Consider the following 20,000-nt stretch of genomic DNA (forward strand, 5'->3'; position numbering starts at 1 on the left):
CTTCGCTCCTCTTCGACTTGACTCTTTGCTTCTCTTCGACTTGGCTCTTCGCTCCTCTTCGACTTGGCTCTTTGCTCCTCTTCGCTCCTCTTTGACTTGGCTCTTTGCTCCTCTTCGCTCCTCTTCGACTTGGCTCTTTGCTCCTCTTCGCTCCTCTTCGACTTGGCTCTTCGCTCCTCATCGCTCTTTTTTGACTTGGCTCTTCGCTCCTCTTCGACTTGGCTCTTCGCTCCTCTTCGCCCCTCTTCGTCTTGGCTCTTCGCTCCTCTTCGCTTTTTTTTTTACTTGGCTCTTCGCTCCTCATCGCTCTTTTTCGACTTGGCTCTTCGCTCCTCTTCGACTTGGCTCTTCGCTCCTCTTCGCTCCTCCTCGACTTGGCTCTTCGCTCTTTTTTGACTTGGCTCTTCGCTCCTCTTCGACTTGGCTCTTCGCTCCTCTTCGACTTGGCTCTTCGCTCCTCTTCGCCCCTCTTCGACTTGGCTCTTTGCTCCTCTTCGCTCCTCCTCGACTTAGCTCTTTGCTCCTCTTCGACTTGGCTCTTCGCTCCTCTTCGCTCCTCCTCGACTTGGCTCTTCGCTCTTTTTTGAATTGGCTCTTCGCTCTTTTTCGCCTTGGCTCTTCGCTCTTTTTATCGACTTGGCTCTTCGCTCCTCTTCGACTTGGCTCTTCGCTCCTCTTCGCTCCTCCTCGACTTGGCTCTTCGCTCCTCTTCGACTTGGCTTTTCGCTCCTCTTCACTCTTTTTTTCAACTTGGCTCTTCGCTCTTTTTTGACTTGGCTCTTCGCTCTTTTTCGACTTGGCTCTTCGCTCCTCTTCGACTTGGCTCTTCGCTCCTCTTCGCTCCTCCTCGACTTGGCTCTTCGCTCTTTTTTGACTTGGCTCTTCGCTCCTCTTCGACTTGGCTCTTCGCTCCTCTTCGCTCCTCTTCGACTTGGCTCTTTGCTCCTCTTCGCTCCTCCTCGACTTGGCTCTTTGCTCCTCTTCGACTTGGCTCTTCGCTCCTCTTCGCTCCTCCTCGACTTGGCTCTTCGCTCTTTTTTGAATTGGCTCTTCGCTCTTTTTCGCCTTGGCTCTTCGCTCTTTTTATCGACTTGGCTCTTCGCTCCTCTTCGACTTGGCTCTTCGCTCCTCTTCGCTCCTCTTCGCCCCTCTTCGACTTGGCTCTTTGCTCCTCTTCGCTCCTCCTCGACTTAGCTCTTTGCTCCTCTTCGACTTGGCTCTTCGCTCCTCTTCGCTCCTCCTCGACTTGGCTCTTCGCTCTTTTTTTAATTGGCTCTTCGCTCTTTTTCGCCTTGGCTCTTCGCTCTTTTTATCGACTTGGCTCTTCGCTCCTCTTCGACTTGGCTCTTCGCTCCTCTTCGCTCCTCCTCGACTTGGCTCTTCGCTCCTCTTCGACTTGGCTTTTCGCTCCTCTTCGCTCTTTTTTTCAACTTGGCTCTTCGCTCTTTTTTGACTTGGCTCTTCGCTCATTTTCGACTTGGCTCTTCGCTCCTCTTCGACTTGGCTCTTTGCTCCTCTTCGCTCCTCCTCGACTTAGCTCTTTGCTCCTCTTCGACTTGGCTCTTCGCTCCTCTTCGCTCCTCCTCGACTTGGCTCTTCGCTCTTTTTTGAATTGGCTCTTCGCTCTTTTTCGCCTTGGCTCTTCGCTCTTTTTATCGACTTGGCTCTTCGCTCCTCTTCGACTTGGCTCTTCGCTCCTCTTCGCTCCTCCTCGACTTGGCTCTTCGCTCCTCTTCGACTTGGCTTTTCGCTCCTCTTCGCTCTTTTTTTCAACTTGGCTCTTCGCTCTTTTTTGACTTGGCTCTTCGCTCATTTTCGACTTGGCTCTTCGCTCCTCTTCGACTTGGCTCTTCGCTCTTTTTCGACTTGGCTCTTCGCTCCTCTTCAACTTGGCGCTTCGCTCCTCTTCGCCCCTCTTCAACTTGGCTCTTCGCTCCTCTTCGACTTGGCTCTTCGCTCCTCTTCGCTCCTCCTCGCCTTGGCTCTTCACTCCTCTTCGACTTAGCTCTTCGCTCTTTTTCAACTTGGCTCTTCGCTCCTCTTCAACTTGACTCTTCGCTCCTCTTCGCCCCTCTTCGACTTGGCTCTTCGCTCCTCTTCAACTTGGCTCTTCGCTCCTCTTCGCTTCTCCTCGACTTGGCTCTTCACTCCTCTTCGACTTGGCTCTTCGCTCCTCTTCGCTCTTTTTTGACTTGGCTCTTCGCTCTTTTTTTACTTGGCTCTTCGGTCTTTTTCGACTTGGCTCTTCGCTCCTCTTCGACTTGGCTCTTCGCTCCTCTTCGACTTGGCTCTTCGCTCCTTTTCGACTTGGCTCTTCGCTCCTCTTCGACTTGGCTCTTTGCTCCTCTTCGACTTGGCTCTTCGCTCCTCTTCGCCTTGGCTCTTCGCTTCTCTTCGCCTTGGCTCTTCGCTTCTCTTCGCCTTGGCTCTTTGCTCCTCTTCGACTTGGCTCTTCGCTCCTCTTCGCCTTGGCTCTTCGCTCCTCTTCGCCTTGGCTCTTCGCTCCTCTTCGCCTTGGCTCTTCGCTCCTCTTCGCTCCTCTTCGACTTGGCTCTTCGCTCCTCTTCGACTTGGCTCTTCGCTCCTCTTCGACTTGGCTCTTTGCTCCTCTTCGACTTGGCTCTTCGCTCCTCTTCGCCTTGGCTCTTTGCTCCTCTTCGCCTTGGCTGTTCGCTCCTCTTCGCTCCTCTTCGACTTGGCTCTTCACTCCTCTTCGACTTGGCTCTTCGCTCCTCTTCGACTTGGCTCTTCATTATCTTAAGCCAAGGGACTGGATTAAATCAGATCTTTTTAAAGAATAAATACTGAATGGGCGTCAGTATCGGCCGATTCTTAGCGTTTGAATCTTGTTATTGGGAGAGAAAACGTGCTATCATGACATTTCTGTTGATGTGTTGAGGTCCTGCTGATGTATCCCTGATCAAATCAGATTTTCCTGATTTTCCCATTCAGAAGCCGCTGAAGGCTGGATTAACGCAATCAGGTATTTTTCATTAATTGTAAAGAAAAACTGATCAGTGGAAGAAAACTTTACCAACGAAGACACTGGAGTCTTTCTCCAGAATAAGAGTGCAGCACTGCGGACCAGTGGAATAATCTGGATTAACATTAATTTAGCTCTGCTTAAGTCTGATTAAAAGATCTCTGGCTAATTTAGACTCGGGCCATCATATTCAATTACATAACTAATCAAGTAGCTGGATATTAGTTTAAGGATTGGTTAAGAAATCAAATACATGCCATTCACATTACCGAGATCCTGCTGGTGTTGGTTTCCTCTTTTTCAGTGAGTGCTCCTAGAGCCCCCTTGTGGAGAATGAACAAAACGCTAAACACGGCTTACGGTCAACAGACACTAAGAGGAAATGTCTCTGGGAAACTCTGGGAAGGTTTCACTCCCTCCTTAAACTCAAATGATTAGGGATTAATTAGCAATCAGCCTCATATCAGTCTGCGGATCAGAACTGCTGCCCGGAATGGATTACATTCCCGGACCTTGAGGATCTACACACATTCTTGTGTTCTTGAGACCTTTTAATTGGTCAGTTCTCTCTCTGTCCTTCTCAACGGTCCTAAAGCCCCACCTGAAGGTAAACAACGCTGACTTTCATGTTTATCTCCATTTATTTATTGAACACTACAATACTGTTTTTGTGCTTTGGGTTTCTGTGATAGATTGTTCAGGGCTGCAATAATGGATCCAATTACCGTACACACAATGTAATTAGACGGACAGGAACTTAGTTTAAGTCCTTTCCTGCTCTAGGCTTGAACCCAGTCTGGACCAGATGTGATCTAGTAATGAGAACTGAGAGAGATCTTGTGCTAAATGTGGGAGCAGCATGATTAACATAACAGCAAAACGGGAGTGATGTTTCCAAACCATTCAAACACCTCATGTAGGCGGAGCTCACAGTAGGGGGCGCCGGTGCCCTCGTCAGTACTGTCCAATTGACAAAAAGCCTGTCATTAGCACATGGATGTACTGCAGGTTAGCACTAATTAAAGTCCCCCCAAAACTCCATCTGCACTCCATCCAGCCAGACGCACTACTGTAACCACGATTCATCACTGCCCAAACTGTCATCCTGATATCCCCACATTTATTAAACATTACTCTTCATATCTGTGCAGCATGTTTATCTGTTCCTCCAGAAAATGTAAAACTAGTAACGACCTCAGCACTGATGATGAAATCAGCAGAAAAGGCTGGATGGGATGTTTGAGTGAATAATAAAAGGAATTCTTGGAGGAAAGTAAAATCATTCAAAAACCATGATTATGATGGTCAGTACTGAGATCACAATTATTTAACATGATTATTCATTGACTTGTAGTTATTTAACTTTAAATATAGTTCAGCTGAAAAACAGATAAAAAATAAAGGGCAGGTTTGCGCTGGAATTGTTACACAAGACAAAACGAGAGCATCACTGAAGAACTGAAGGCACAGTAAATGCTTTATCTCAATCATCTTGTTTTTATAATCATTATAATCAAAATTGTAATAAAAATATCAATACTAAATATTCCACAGTCAACCGTCAGTGGGATTATAACAAAGTGGAAGTGATTGGGAACGACAGCAGCTCAGCCACGAAGTGGTCGGCCACGTAAAATGACAGAGCGGTCAGCGGATGCTGAGGGGCATAGTGCGCAGAGGTCACCGACTTTCTGCAGAGACAATCACTACAGACCTCCAAACTTCATGTGGCCTTCAGATCAGCTCAAGAACAGCGTAGAGAGCTTCATGGAATGGGTTTCCATGGCCGAGCAGCTGCATCCAAGCCTTACATCACCAAGCGCAATGCAAAGCGTGGAATGCAGTGGAGTAAAGCGCCGCCACTGGACTCTAGAGCAGTGGAGACGAGTTCTCTGGAGTGACCAATCACGCTTCTCCGTCTGGAAATCCGATGGGCGAGTCTGGGTTTGGCGGTTGCCAGGAGACGGTACTTGTCTGTCTGCATTGTGCCGAGTGTAAAGTTTGGTGGAGGGGGGATCATGGTGGGGGGGTGTTTTTCAGGAGTTGGGCTCGGCCCCTTAGTTCCAGTGAAAGGAACTCTTAAAGCTTCAGCACCAAGAGATTTTGGACAATTTCATGCTCCCAACTTTGTGGGAACAGTTTGGGGACGGCCCCTTCCTGTTCCAACATGACTGCACACCAGTGCACAAAGCAGGTCCATAAAGACGTGGATGAGCCAGTTTGGTGTGGAAGAACTTGACTGGCCTGCACAGAGTCCTGACCTCAACCCCATAGAACACCTTTGGGATGAATTAGGGTGGAGACTGCGAGCCAGGCCTTCTCGTCCAACATCAGCGTCTGACCTCACAAATGCGCTTCTGGAAGAACGGTCAAAAAGCTGGTATAGCTGCAAAGGGTGGGCCAACATCATATTAAACCCTGTGGATTAAGATCAGGATGTTACTGAAGTTCATATGCGTGTGAAGCCAGACGACCGAATATTTTTGGCAATATAGTGTATCAGATCAATATCAGCTGATACTCAAGGTTTCGATGTCGGTATCAGTAGAAGACAAACTTTTTTTGGAGATGTGACCTCTCTCACCAGCTGACCACAATCTGGTTTTAAAGCTTAACTAATGTGATTACAGATTACTGCAACATTCCCGCAGCCCATAAGATTCCTGAGTTTGCGCCCTTTGGAAAAGAAACAGTGAAATCAGTCACTATTAATTACTGGAATTATTTGATAGTCCTCAAATAGAAACATTAATAGATAAAACATGTTGAAAGAGCAGCGTGACCAATGTGCCCTGTACAACATGCGTTTTAATCCAAGTTACTGTCCATTCTGCCTCATATAACGAGCTATTTTAACTTCATATAATAAAAAAGATATGACACACAACAGATATGTGTTCCATTAACTTACTACTCAAATGTTTAAATCAGCCCAAACACCAAATTTATTATGTTAAAACAAAAACTTCTAGAATATTTCGTTAATTGAGCAGATGTAAGGCCACAATCACCACAGCTTCACCCCTGGACGTTGCATCCCACAGTAGGCACCTCTTACTAATGACCCAACTGGACCACCCTGTCTTTCCCCAAGAAAGCTGAGGCCTCTGCGTCCACTCAGAGGGACGTTAAGCCCTGATGCGTCCTGACGGCTTTTTTGTGTCGTCTCATTCATGGCAAACCGACCGTTTTAGCCGAAGTGACTTTGGCCGTGAACACGATCGGCTCTCTGGGCTTTTCATCCATCACGTGACCAGCTTGGAGGTCAGAAAAAAGCTCTGGAGGGCTGCAGTAAACACGGCGGCCGGGGAAGAGCTTCACCCCTCTGAGGAAAACTGCAGCAGCAGCAGCTGAAATTCAGAAAGATTTCATTAAACTGTCCTTTGAGCAGAGGTCACTGCACACCCAAATGGAATTAATTTAATCCACCTGATCAAACCGCTGCTGCTGGACTCCAGCACGGTGACCCCTGCCAGAGGAACTAGCGGTCAGTGACCGTTAGGACTAATGAATGAGTTAATTAATGTGTGGTCATGTGAAGTCCCTCCTGAGTCAGGGAGGCAGCCTCAGCAGTGTAAAGAGTCCATAAGGCTGGACTCAGACTAATTGCAGTGCTATGCTGTCTCTTTGCATTTTTTTGGCCATCATTTGTCGCGCATGTTTGACCACCCGCTGACCGCTGACCACTCACCTCATACGTATCAATGACTAAAGCAACGATAATGTATTTCAGGTGAAACCAGCACACAGTCACAAAGCTCCAGCCTCAGTCCTGAAAAAGGGCACGTGATGGTCTGTAAACGGGGCTGAGCACTGTGGCTATATATACTGTGATCATGTAAACTACAGTACATTATGCTTTACTGAACATATCGTGTATATTATCCACACCTGTAGACACTGATCACCTGCACATTTCACTATGAAGACAGTAACATCTGGATTTAGAGCAACTCAGGATGCCAAATATTGCATAAATCATGTTTTGATCGTATTTTTAAAAATCTACGTTCTTTTATCTCAGTTCCGACAGATCAGGTGTCTGAAAAGAATCGTAACACATCACATTTCTTGAAGAACTGCAATATTATATTCTTCTCAAATCGTCCTCCTCTATTTATAAATCCACTTTGACCCCTATTTATACAAAAACTGTACAAATCACAATCAACTGATGTACAATCAATCCCTTTTCATAAAACAAACGCAATGAAATAAATTAATTCATTTAAATGAATGTTGAAAAAGATATTTCACACACACACACACACACACACACACACACACACACACACACACACACGTATATGTGTGTGTATATATATGTATACATGATTCTCCAGGCTGAATGGTGGGTCTCCCCTGCTGCTATGTGTAATAAAAGAGCAGTTTAGCTCCACCCATTCAGCTACAGCAGTTTAGCTCCACCCATTCAGCTACAGCAGTTTAGCTCCACCCATTCAGCCTATTGCAGTTTAGCTCCACCCATTCAGCCTACAGCAGTTTAGCTCCACACATTCAGCTACAGCAGTTTAGCTCCACCCATTCAGCTACAGCAGTTTAGCCCCACCCATTCAGCCTAGAGCAGTTTAGCTTTAACCATTCAGCCTACAGCAATTTAGCCCCACCCATTCAGCCTAGAGCAGTTTAGCTCCATCCATTCAGCCTACAGCAGTTTAACTCCACCCATTCAGCCTACAGCAGTTTAGCTCCATCCATTCAGCCTACAGCAGTTTAGCTCCACCCATTCAGCTACAGCAGTTTAGCTCCACCCATTCAGCCTACAGCAGTTTAGCCCCACCCATTCAGCCTACAGCAATTTAGCCCCACCCATTCAGCCTACTGCAGTTTAGCCCCACCCATTCAGCCTACAGCAATTTAGCCCCACCCATTCAGCCTACTGCAGTTTAGCTCCACCCATTCAGCTACAGCAGTTTAGCCCCACCCATTCAGCCTATAGCAGTTTAACTCCACCCATTCAGCTACAGCAGTTTAGCCCCACCCATTCAGCCTATAGCAGTTTAACTCCACCCATTCAGTTACAGCAGTTTAGCCCCACCCATTCAGCCTATAGCAGTTTAGCTCCACCCATTCAGTTACAGCAGTTTAGCCCCACCCATTCTGCCTATAGCAGTTTAGCTTTAACCATTCAGCCTACAGCAATTTAGCCCCACCCATTCAGCCTAGAGCAGTTTAGCTCCATCCATTCAGCCTACAGCAGTTTAACTCCACCCATTCAGCCTACAGCAGTTTAGCTCCATCCATTCAGCCTATTGCAGTTTAGCTCCACCCATTCAGCTACAGCAGTTTAGCCCCACCCATTCAGCCTATAGCAGTTTAGCTCAACCCATTCAGCCTATTGCAGTTTAGCTCCACCCATTCAGCCTACAGCAATATAGTCCCACCCATTCAGCCTACAGCAGTTTAGCTCCATCCATTCAGCCTACAGCAGTTTAGCTCCATCCATTCAGCCTATTGCAGTTTTGCTCCACCCATTCAGCCTACAGCAGTTTAGCCCCACCCATTCAGCCTATAGCAGTTTAGCTCCACCCATTCAGCCTACAGCAGTTTAGCCCCACCCATTCAGCCTACAGCAGTTTAGCCCCACCCACTCAGCCTACAGCAGTTTAGCCCCACCCACTCAGCCTACAGCTGAATAGTATAGTAGTTTGTTTCTTTCTTCTGGAAAATATTCACACATTTTTTCATATATCAACAAACTCATTTCATTAATTCGCCTCCGTGGGTGAATAACTGATATTATTGAATAGAGTGATAATTAAAATCAGCGCTGATATTTTGGAAGTGATAATTCTCCCAGTCTCTCTCTTGAGCCGCATGGGCTGATTTCCTAAGTGTAAATAAGTGAACGCCTCCTCTACAGCAGGGTGTCCAGCAGGGGTGGCCGCAGGTTCTCAGTCCAGCGCACTGATTAACCCAGTGAGCTCCTCTTGTCTGGAGTGAAAACCTGCAGCTACACTGATCCACGTCTGAAACTCAGCAAGCTCAGAGAAGTTCTACTCCACAGCAAATCTGATTTACTGAGAACAATAACAAAGCACGATGGGGTGTCCAGACTTCTGCACACTGCTCTATCCGTGACGTGCTCTGTGACCTCACGTGCGGAGCTTTATCATCTAAACCCCTGATTATTTATCAAGATACAGTTACATTATTGTCCGACTTTATCACTGGAAACGCAACGGTCAGCCTAACACAGCATGAACTGGTCAGTTGACATTAGGAGCCCAATCCATCAGGGGTCAGTTCACCGCTGAGAGTGACTGGCAGCCAAAGTTATCACATCAGTCTAACTGGACCAGAAGCCACTGACCACAACTTCCCTAAACAACGAAGTGAAAACAGCCAGGATTCCTAAACTGACTGATCCACTAAACTCACTGATCCACTAAACTGACTGAACCACTAAACTCACTGATCCACTAAACTGACTGAACCACTAAACTGACTGATCCACTAAACTGACTGAACCACTAAACTCACTGATCCACTAAACTCACTGATCCACTAAACTCACTGAACCACTAAACTGACTGATCCACTAAACTCACTGATCCACTAAACTCACTGATCCACTAAACTGACTGAACCACTAAACTGACTGATCCACTAAACTGACTGAACCACTAAACTCACTGATCCACTAAACTCACTGATCCACTAAACTCACTGAACCACTAAACTGACTGATCCACTAAACTGACTGATCCACTAAACTCACTGATCCACTAAACTCACTGAACCACTAAACGGACTGATCCACTAAACTCACTGATCCACTAAACTCACTGATCCACTAAACTCACTGAACCACTAAACTGACTGATCCACTAAACGGACTGAACCACTAAACGGACTGATCCACTAAACTGACTGAACCACTAAACTGACTGATCCACTAAACGGACTGAACCACTAAACGGACTGATCCACTAAACTCACTGATCCACTAAACTCACTGATCCACTAAACTGACTGAACCACTAAACTGACTGATCCACTAAACGGACTGAACCACTAAACTCACTGATCCACTAAACTCACTGATCCACTAAACTCACTGAACCACTAAACGGACTGATCCACTAAACTCACTGATCCACTAAACTCACTGAACCACTAAACTGACTGATCCACTAAACGGACTGAACCACTAAACGGACTGATCCACTAAACTGACTGAACCACTAAACTGACTGATCCACTAAACGGACTGAACCACTAAACTCACTGATCCACTAAACTCACTGATCCACTAAACTGACTGAACCACTAAACTGACTGATCCACTAAACGGACTGAACCACTAAACGGACTGATCCACTAAACTGACAACCACTAAACTGACTGAACCACTAAACGGACTGATCCACTAAACTGACAACCACTAAACTGACTGATCCATTAAACTGACTGATCCACTAAACTGACTGAACCACTAAACTGATTGATCCACTAAACTGATTGAACCACTAAACTGATTGATCCACTAAACTGATTGATCCACTAAACTGACTGAACCACTAAACTGACTGAACCACTAAACTGATTGATCCACTAAACTCACTGAACCACTAAACTGATTGATCCACTAAACTGATTGATCCACTAAACTGACTGAACCACTAAACTGACTGATCCACTAAACTGACTGATCCACTAAACTCACTGATCCACTAAACTCACTGATCCACTAAACTGACTGATCCACTAAATTGACTGAACCACTAAACTGACTGATCCACTAAACTGACTGAACAACTAAACTCACTGAACCACTAAACTGATTGATCCACTAAACTGATTGATCCACTAAACTGACTGAACCACTAAACTGATTGATCCACTAAACTGATTGATCCACTAAACCCACTGAACCACTAAACTGACTGATCCACTAAACTGACTGATCCACTAAATTGACTGAACCACTAAACTGACTGATCCACTAAACTCACTGATCCACTAAACTCACTGATCCACTAAACTGACTGATCCACTAAATTGACTGAACCACTAAACTGACTGATCCACTAAACTGACTGATCCACTAAACTCACTGATCCAGTAAACTGACTGATCCACTAAACTGACTGAACCACTAAACTGACTGAACCACTAAACTCACTGATCCACTAAACTGACTGATCCACTAAATTGACTGAACCACTAAACTGACTGATCCACTAAACTGACTGAACCACTAAACTGACTGATCCACTAAACTCACTGAACCACTAAACTGACTGATCCACTAAACTGACTGATCCACTAAACTGACTGAACCACTAAACTGACTGATCCACTAAACTGATTGATCCACTCAACTGATTGATCCACTAAACTGACTGAACCACTAAACTGATTGATCCACTAAACTGATTGATCCACTAAACTCACTGAACCACTAAACTGACTGATCCACTAAACTGACTGATCCACTAAACTCACTGAACCACTAAACGGACTGATCCACTAAACTGATTGATCCACTAAACTGACTGAACCACTAAACTGACTGGACCACTAAATGGACTGATCCACTAAACTGACTGAACCACTAAACTGATTGATCCACTAAACTCACTGAACCACTAAACTCACTGAACCACTAAACTGACTGATCCACTAAAGTGACTGATCCACTAAACTGACTGATCCACTAAATTGACTGAACCACTAAACTGACTGAACCACTAAACTGACTGATCCACTAAACTGACTGATCCACTAAACTGATTGATCCACTAAACTCACTGAACCACTAAACTCACTGAACCACTAAACTCACTGATCCACTAAACTGACTGATCCACTAAACTGACTGATCCACTAAATTGACTGAACCACTAAACTGACTGAACCACTAAACTGACTGATCCACTAAACTGACTGAACCACTAAACTGACTGAACCACTAAACTGACTGATCCACTAAATTGACTGAACCACTAAACTCACTGAACCACTAAACTGACTGATCCACTAAACTGACTGAACCACTAAACTGACTGATCCACTAAACTGATTGATCCACTAAACTCACTGATCCACTAAACTGACTGAACCACTAAACTGACTGATCCACTAAACTGATTGATCCACTAAACTCACTGAACCACTAAAGTGACTGAACCACTAAACTCACTGAACCACTAAACTGACTGATCCACTAAACTGACCATAAACGCTGACCCTCACTGACCCGCAGATCCTGACCCACACACACACATCAAAGGTCAGATAAGCAGTTTAGTACCTTGCTTTCAGAAGCCGCCTGAGTGCACAGCGTGACTGACCACAGCAGGACACTGGCCAGGCTGCTCAGGCTCCTCAATTTGCTCATGGTCCGCGTGGTCCTCGTGGTCACTCCCGGTAAACGGTCCAGTAAACAGTCCGGTGACTTCAGAGATTCTGCGGAGGCATCGGTTCAGCGCAACATACGGGGTACACACCTCACAGCGCGCGCTCTCGATGTCTTTGTCGTTAGCTCTCTCTCTCTCTCTCTCTCTCTCTCTCTCTCTCTCTCTGTGTCTATCTATCTTCCTCTCTCTCTGTCTGTCTGTCTCTCTCTCTTTATCTATCTATCTTCCTCTCTCTCTCTCTCGCTCTCTCTCTGTCTGTCTCTCTCTCTCTCTCTCTCTCTCTCTCTCTATCTTCTCTCTCTCATCTCTCTCTCTCTCGCTCTCTCTCTGTCTGTCTGTCTCTCTCTCTCTCTCTCTCTCTCTCTCTCTCTCTCTCTCTATCTTCTCTCTCTCATCTCTCTCTCTCTCGCTCTCTCTCTGTCTGTCTGTCTCTCTCTCTCTCTCTCTCTCTCTCTCTCTCTCTCCTGAGAGAGGGTTCTGAGAGGGTTCTGATCTCTTCTCCGTCCTCTTATCACTCCACAGTGAGGAAAAGCGTTTCATCCTCTTATTTTAACCTGTAATGGTCAGAACCACCACAGGAGGGCAGCAGTGAGCTGTAGAAACTGCTTTAAAGCTGAATGAGCGATGCTGAGTTTTCATTTCACTGATTATCTTCAATACAATTCCTACATGATTAAATGGTTGAGATCTAAAGAAAAAACTTCCACGCCCCCTCTAAAAGCTCCTCACCGAGTCAGAGCTGTTCACAGTGGTGGTGATGGGAACCAGACGTCCCTCTAAAAGCTCCTCACCGAGTCAGAGCTGTTCACAGTGGTGGTGATGGGAACCAGACGTCCCTCTAAAAGCTCCTACAGAAAGTTCCTACATGAACTGGTTCTGAATTCACTGCCTGATTGCCTCATTATTCCAGATTTTCCACTATTTTCCATCAGCAACTATGGAGCTCTTTAAGGTGTAATGGAGGATCAGTAGTCAGTGTCCGACTGTGAGATTTATTATTTTTTAGAAATCTCTAAAGCAGCCCAGTTGATAAGAGCGTATTATTACATATTCAGAAATATTAATAAACATGTACACTGACTCTGTTGTGTTTATCTCTGCCAGACACTCAATATCACACAAACCGCAGTGTGTGTTACACATACGAGGAATTTGTCTTGGGTGCACAGATGCGTGATGTTAATTAAATTAGAATAAAGAATTAGGGAATACTGAGTATTTGTCTCGTTCGCACACATTACTAAATTATGGCATTGCATCAGGATCTCATTCAAGGGTTAGCCAATAATTATTTACCACATAGGGCTCTGTACTTTACTGCATTCAGGATATCATTGGTGTAAAAATGTATTGTTTTCTATGGAGTTCCACAAGGTTCCGTCCGAGGGCCGCTGATTTTTCTTACTTTACGTGTTATCTCTAAGAACATGATCTGGAGATATGAGGTATTTTTTCATGGCAGAGTCAATGAGGTGTAACTATAAACCCCCCCCCCCCAAAGTCCCAGAGGTCCCTCTTGGTCCCTATTTAGGACCAAGAGTAAATGGTTCTCTGCATGGTGAAATGGTTCTTCAGATTGATGGAGAATGTGTAGTATGTGGTTCTATATAGTACCAAAAAGTGTTCTGCTATTGTTATGATGTCAAACTTTTAACAATAGTAGAACCCTTTTGGTGCTGTATTGTATTATTTTGATAAAGATTCCAAATACAGAACCGTATAAGAGGAATGAGCTAAAGGACGGTCAGGATGACATACTTACCGTACACCTAAAGTGACCAGACACTATGCAGTGATTAGAATTGGTCACTAAGTAGTGACCACAGAGACACTTACTGTGGGGTATTTTTACATTTTCCAATTTCTTGTTTCCTCTGTATTCCTGAATTTAGGAACTTTCTTCAAATGTTCCACTTCAACTCCACTTTCTCCACTTTTAACTGTACTTTATCTTAAAAAAACAAAACCATCCACTTTTCCTCAGTGTAAATGAGCTGGAATGATCATTAATGTGCAGCACTGCAGGAATTGCATATTCACACATTACATTACATTCATACTATTTTAATTAAAATGACCACTTGACAAGGTGGTCAGCCTATCTAAACATCCAAAAGACATATAAGGTTTAAGCGAAGCAGCTAAACTCACACGGCTGCAGTAGCACCGGTCAGTCACACACCTGGCTGGACCTGGACTCCTGTATTCAGAAGGTCATTGTCATACAGGTCTACCTAAGCTATCAATGCCCTTATCAATATTCAAATCATTAGTTCAGTAAAATACAGTTATGTACAATAATGTAAGTTGGAGTTTTAATAAAACCATATTTATTATTTTTTATTAACATTTTTATTTTTAATGAATATTAGATCACACCACAGTTTCCCTTCAGGATCAATAAAGTTCTGTCTATCTGTCTATCTATCACTCGGTCGGTCTATCTATCTATCTATCTATCTATCTATCTATCTATCTATCTATCTATCTATCTATCTATCTATCTATCTATCTATCTATATTTTAGTAGCAAAAAATGACTGTGTGGCTGATAAAACTATAAACATTCATATCACAGCAGTTTTGATGTATGAGAGTCAATAAATGTTTTAGTAGCTATATTTGTACATGTCTGTAGATGAGTCTGTAGATGGTCTGTAGATGAATCTGTATGAGCCTGTAGATGAGTCTGTATGAGTCTGTAGATGGTCTGTAGATGAGTCTGTATATGTGTCTGTAGATGGTCTGTAGATGAGTCTGTAGATGAATCTGTAGATGAGTCTGTAGGTATTTTATTAGGTCTGTAGATGAGTCTGTAGATGAGTCTGTATGAGTCGGTATTTTAATAAGTCTGTAGATGGTCTGTAGATGAGTCTGTATGAGTCGGTATTTTAATAAGTCTATAGATGGTCTGTAGATGAGTCTGTAGATGAGTCTGTATGAGTCTGTAGGTATTTTATGAAGTCTGTAGATGGTCTGTAGATGAGTCTGTAGATGAGTCTGTATGAGTCCATAGGTATTTTTTATTAAATCTGTAGATGAGACTGTAGATGAGTCTGTATGAGTCTGTATGAGTCGGTATTTTATTAAGTCTGTAGATGGTCTGTAGATGAGTCTGTAGATGAGTCTGTAGGTATTTTATTAAGTCTGTAGATGGTCTGTAGATGAGTCTGTAGATGAGTATGTATGAGTCTGTAGGTATTTTATTAAGTCTGTAGATGGTTTGCAGATGAGTCTGTAGATGAGTCTTTACGAGTCTGTAGATGTGTCTGTAGATGAGTCTGTATGAGTCCATAGGTATTCTTTATTAAATCTGTAGATGAGTCTGTAGATAAATCTGTAGATGAGTCTGTAGATGAGTCTGTAGGTATTTTATTAAGTCTGTAGATGGTTTGTAGATGAGTCTGTGGATGAGTCTTTACGAGTCTGTAGATGAGTCTGTATATGTGTCTGTAGATGAGTCTGTATGAGTCCATAGGTATTTTTAATTAAATTTGTAGATGAGTCTGTAGGTGGTCTGTAGATGAGTCTGTAGATGAATCTGTAGATGAGTCTGTAGGTATTTTATTAGGTCTGTAGATGAGTCTGTATATGAGTCTGTAGATGAGTCTGTATGAGTCGGTATTTTAATAAGTCTGTAGATGGTCTGTAGATGAGTCTGTATGAGTCTGTAGGTATTTCATTAAGTTTGTAGATGGTCTGTAGATGAGTCTGTAGATGAGTCTGTAGGTATTTTATTAAGTCTGTAGATGGTCTGTAGATGAGTCTGTAGATGAGTATGTATGAGTCTGTAGGTATTTTATTAAGTCTGTAGATGGTTTGCAGATGAGTCTGTAGATGAGTCTGTAGATGAGTCTGTATGAGTCCATAGGTATTCTTTATTAAATCTGTTGATGAGTCTGTAGATAAATCTGTAGATGAGTCTGTAGATGAGTCTGTAGGTATTTTATTAAGTCTGTAGATGGTTTGTAGATGAGTCTGTGGATGAGTCTTTACGAGTCTGTATATGAGTCTGTATATGTGTCTGTAGATGAGTCTGTATGAGTCCATAGGTATTTTTAATTAAATTTGTAGATGAGTCTGTAGGTGGTCTGTAGATGAGTCTGTAGATGAATCTGTAGATGAGTCTGTAGGTATTTTATTAGGTCTGTAGATGAGTCTGTATATGAGTCTGTAGATGAGTCTGTATGAGTCGGTATTTTAATAAGTCTGTAGATGGTCTGTAGATGAGTCTGTATGAGTCTGTAGTATTTTATTAAGTTTGTAGATGGTCTGTAGATGAGTCTGTAGATGAGTCTGTATGAGTCCATAGGTATTTTTTTATTAAATCTGTAGATGAGTCTGTATGAGTCTGTATTTTATTAAGTCTGTAGATGGTCTGTAGATGAGTCTGTAGATGAGTCTGTATGAGTCGGTATTTTAATAAGTCTGTAGATGGTCTGTAGATGAGTCTGTAGATGAGTCTGTATGAGTCGGTATTTTAATAAGTCTGTAGATGGTCTGTAGATGAGTCTGTATGAGTCTGTAGGTATTTTATTAAGTTTGTAGATGGTCTGTAGATGAGTCTGTAGATGAGTCTGTATGAGTCCATAGGTATTTTTTATTAAATCTGTAGATGAGTCTGTAGATGAGTCTGTAGATGAGTCTGTATGAGTCTGTATTTTATTAAGTCTGTAGATGGTCTGTAGATGAGTCTGTAGATGAGTCTGTATGAGTCGGTATTTCATTAAGTCTGTAGATGGTCTGTAGATGAGTCTGTAGATGAGTCTGTATGAGTCTGTAGGTATTTTATTAAGTCTGTAGATGGTCTGTAGATGAGTCTGTAGATGAGTCTGTATGAGTCTGTAGGTATTTTTATTACGTCTGTAGATGAGTCTGTAGGGGTTTCATTAAATCTGTAAATAGGTCTGTAGATGTTACAGTCTATTGAGACTGTGTATCAGAAAGTCTGCAGGTGGGTCAGTAGGTGTGTCAGTGCATCTGTGGATGGTCTGTAGTGTTTTTAGTAGGTCTGTAGATAAGTCTGTGTTTCAGTAGGTTTGTTGATGGACTGTTTGTGTTTCAGTGCATCTATGGATGGTCAGTAGTTGTTTACGTATGTCTGTGGATAGTCTGTAGTTTTTTAAATAGATCAGTCTGTAGATGTTTCAGGTCTGTAGCTGGCTATGTAGGTATGGTCTATCAGTAGATCTGTAAACAGATCTCTACGTGTTTCAGTTGGTGTGTACGTGTCCAAAGATATTGTAGTGAGTTCTAGACACAGGCGTCCGGTGTTTCTTGTAGGCGTGTCCATAAGTACATAGGTCTGTCCATAGGCGTGTCTGAGACTACAGATGGACCCGTTAATGGGTCATTTGGTCTATAAATTATTTTCTATATATTTTCTGTGGGTTGTATTCATTGTTTGGTGAGCTACTCCTGCTCAAACCCACTGACAGCAATGAATGTTCATTATAGCCATGATGACCAGGACCACGGACCACCCACAAGCGTCTGAGTCTCATTGGTGATCCTCAGGGTACACTCAACGGCCGATGGTTTCTCACTCACTTCCAAACTCACCGACAGCGTTGAATGTTCCCTGAACACACCGGAAGGATCTCTCTGATCATCTGTCATACAGAAGGAGCTCCGTCTGTCTGGAAAAATGAAACATAATATATTAGACTGATATTTACAAATTACAAACTGCCTGTTCTGACAGGAAGTGACTTTCAGCTATTCTTTCATGTCGGATGGATGCACATTAAAAAATTAAAATTCTCAAATAAACATTTTTGTGGAATTTGAATGTTTTTGACATTACACTTTAAGAGAAGATGAAATAAAGATGTTATAGAAAAATCTGGACAGTGATAGATTTGCTTTGAATCCATTCATGGTGGAGGGAGACATGCAGGGCGCTGTGCGGCAAAATAGTCCCCAAAGAAAACTCATTATTCCAGATTTTCCACTGTTTTCCATCATCAACATTCCATATAAACTCAGAAGACTCGTGTAGGTTCTCTGGTGGTTCTGGATGGTAAATAAAGTGTATATATCTGTGTTGTAGTCATGGCGACGCCTGGTTCCCATCACCACCACTGTAAAGACGTCTGAACCGTTTCACACCAAACCCTCTGAACCTCTGATTACACCTCACACACTGGATTATGGAGAATTATTGTTATTTGCTGTATATCTTGTGTCGTATCTGGATTATGGGATAATTTAGTAAAATTGGGAAAATTCCCAATTAAGGATTTAAATATTATCTTGTCTTGCACATCAAACTGATGACTGGGACACAACGCTAGTGAACACTCTAAAGTTTGTAGCAAAATGTCCTATTATTATTATTTACAGTACATAAACACAGACGGAGCTCGGGAATGAGTTAAATACAGCAGCTCATTTAAAAATAAAGGGTTCTTATGCCACAGAAGAACCACTTCTGCCCCCTAAAGACGCTTTCAGTGGAGTTTTGTAACTGACAGTGTGAAGATCCTTTAATTGGTCTAGAACCTTTACATTTTGTGAAGCTTCTTTAAACCTTTAAATCTGATAAATCTCTTTTTCAATCATGTTTCTTTAATAGTTATAGATCAAAGAACCTCTTATTTCTAAGGAGGTACTGTTCAGAAGTTTGGAGTCACTGTTTTCTTTAATGTAAAAACAATTTTGTTGCATTAAAATAAAATATTTAACAATTAAATGTGCTCAGAAAGAAATGACTGAGAAATCTGGAGAACATCAAGAATGAAGTTATGATTAAATGTTTATTCAGATTATCTCTTATATGTGGTGATCAAACCTCAATCGGATCATTTGACAATTTCTTATTGCTTCCAAAAAACCTGAAATATTCAATAAAACATTTTGAAATAATATTTCAATCTACACTATGAGTTATTACTGAACTAAATAACAGCAGTTATTATTACGATCAGAGAAAAATGTTAAATATTAGGAATTAATTTTAACTGTTTTTTCACTTTCAACAGCGATACGACACAAGATATACAGCAAATAACAATAATTCTCCATAATCCAGAGTGTGAGGTGTGATCAGAGGTTCAGAGGGTTTGGTGTGAAGTGGTTCAGACGTCTTTACAGTGGTGGTGATGGGAACCAGGCGTCGCCATGACTACAACACAGATATAGACACTTTATTTACCACAGCGCCGCACAGCGCCCTGCATGTCTCCCTCCACCATGAATGGAGTTGAAGTTCTCTAAACCACCAAACCACTCTGACCTGCTCAGTTTACATTGTGAACATCTAATTAAGATAAATTCAAATGAAAGATTTTAAAAAATCAGCGATGTTCCAAAGTTCTGAATGAAATATGAGAGTAATAGAAGGAGAATTTTACCTCTCGGCTGTGGTTCTGAAGAGGGCTGTGGTTCTGAGGAGGGCTGTGGTTCTGAAGAGGGCTGTGGTTCTGAGGAGGGCTGTGGTTCTGAAGAGGGCTGGTTCTGAAGAGGGCTGTGGTTCTGAAGAGGGCTGGTTCTGAAGAGGCCGTGGTTCTGAAGAGGGCTGTGGTTCTGAAGAGGGCTGGTTCTGAAGAGGCCATGGTCTGCAGTGTCTGAGCTGCATCTCTTTATGGAATCTGTTGCATTTTAAATGAACTATATACAGCCCAGCTGAC

At 43.0% G+C, this 20,000-nt stretch overlaps 1 protein-coding gene across 1 annotated transcript in view; it reads right to left on the reverse strand.

Annotated features, from left to right (window-relative positions):
- The window catches only part of LOC108414586 (olfactomedin-like protein 2A), a 26,938-nt gene extending 14,419 nt beyond the window's left edge, over window positions 1–12,519 (reverse strand). The window contains exon 1 of the mRNA XM_037545729.1: window positions 12,264–12,519. Coding sequence (XP_037401626.1) covers window positions 12,264–12,350 — 87 coding nt within the window. The 5' untranslated portion in view covers window positions 12,351–12,519. The remainder of the gene's footprint in view (window positions 1–12,263) is intronic.
- Between the last annotated feature and the right edge of the window lie 7,481 nt (window positions 12,520–20,000).

The sequence above is a fragment of the Pygocentrus nattereri genome, chromosome 16 (genome assembly GCF_015220715.1).
Source record: "Pygocentrus nattereri isolate fPygNat1 chromosome 16, fPygNat1.pri, whole genome shotgun sequence".
NCBI lineage: Eukaryota > Metazoa > Chordata > Actinopteri > Characiformes > Serrasalmidae > Pygocentrus > Pygocentrus nattereri.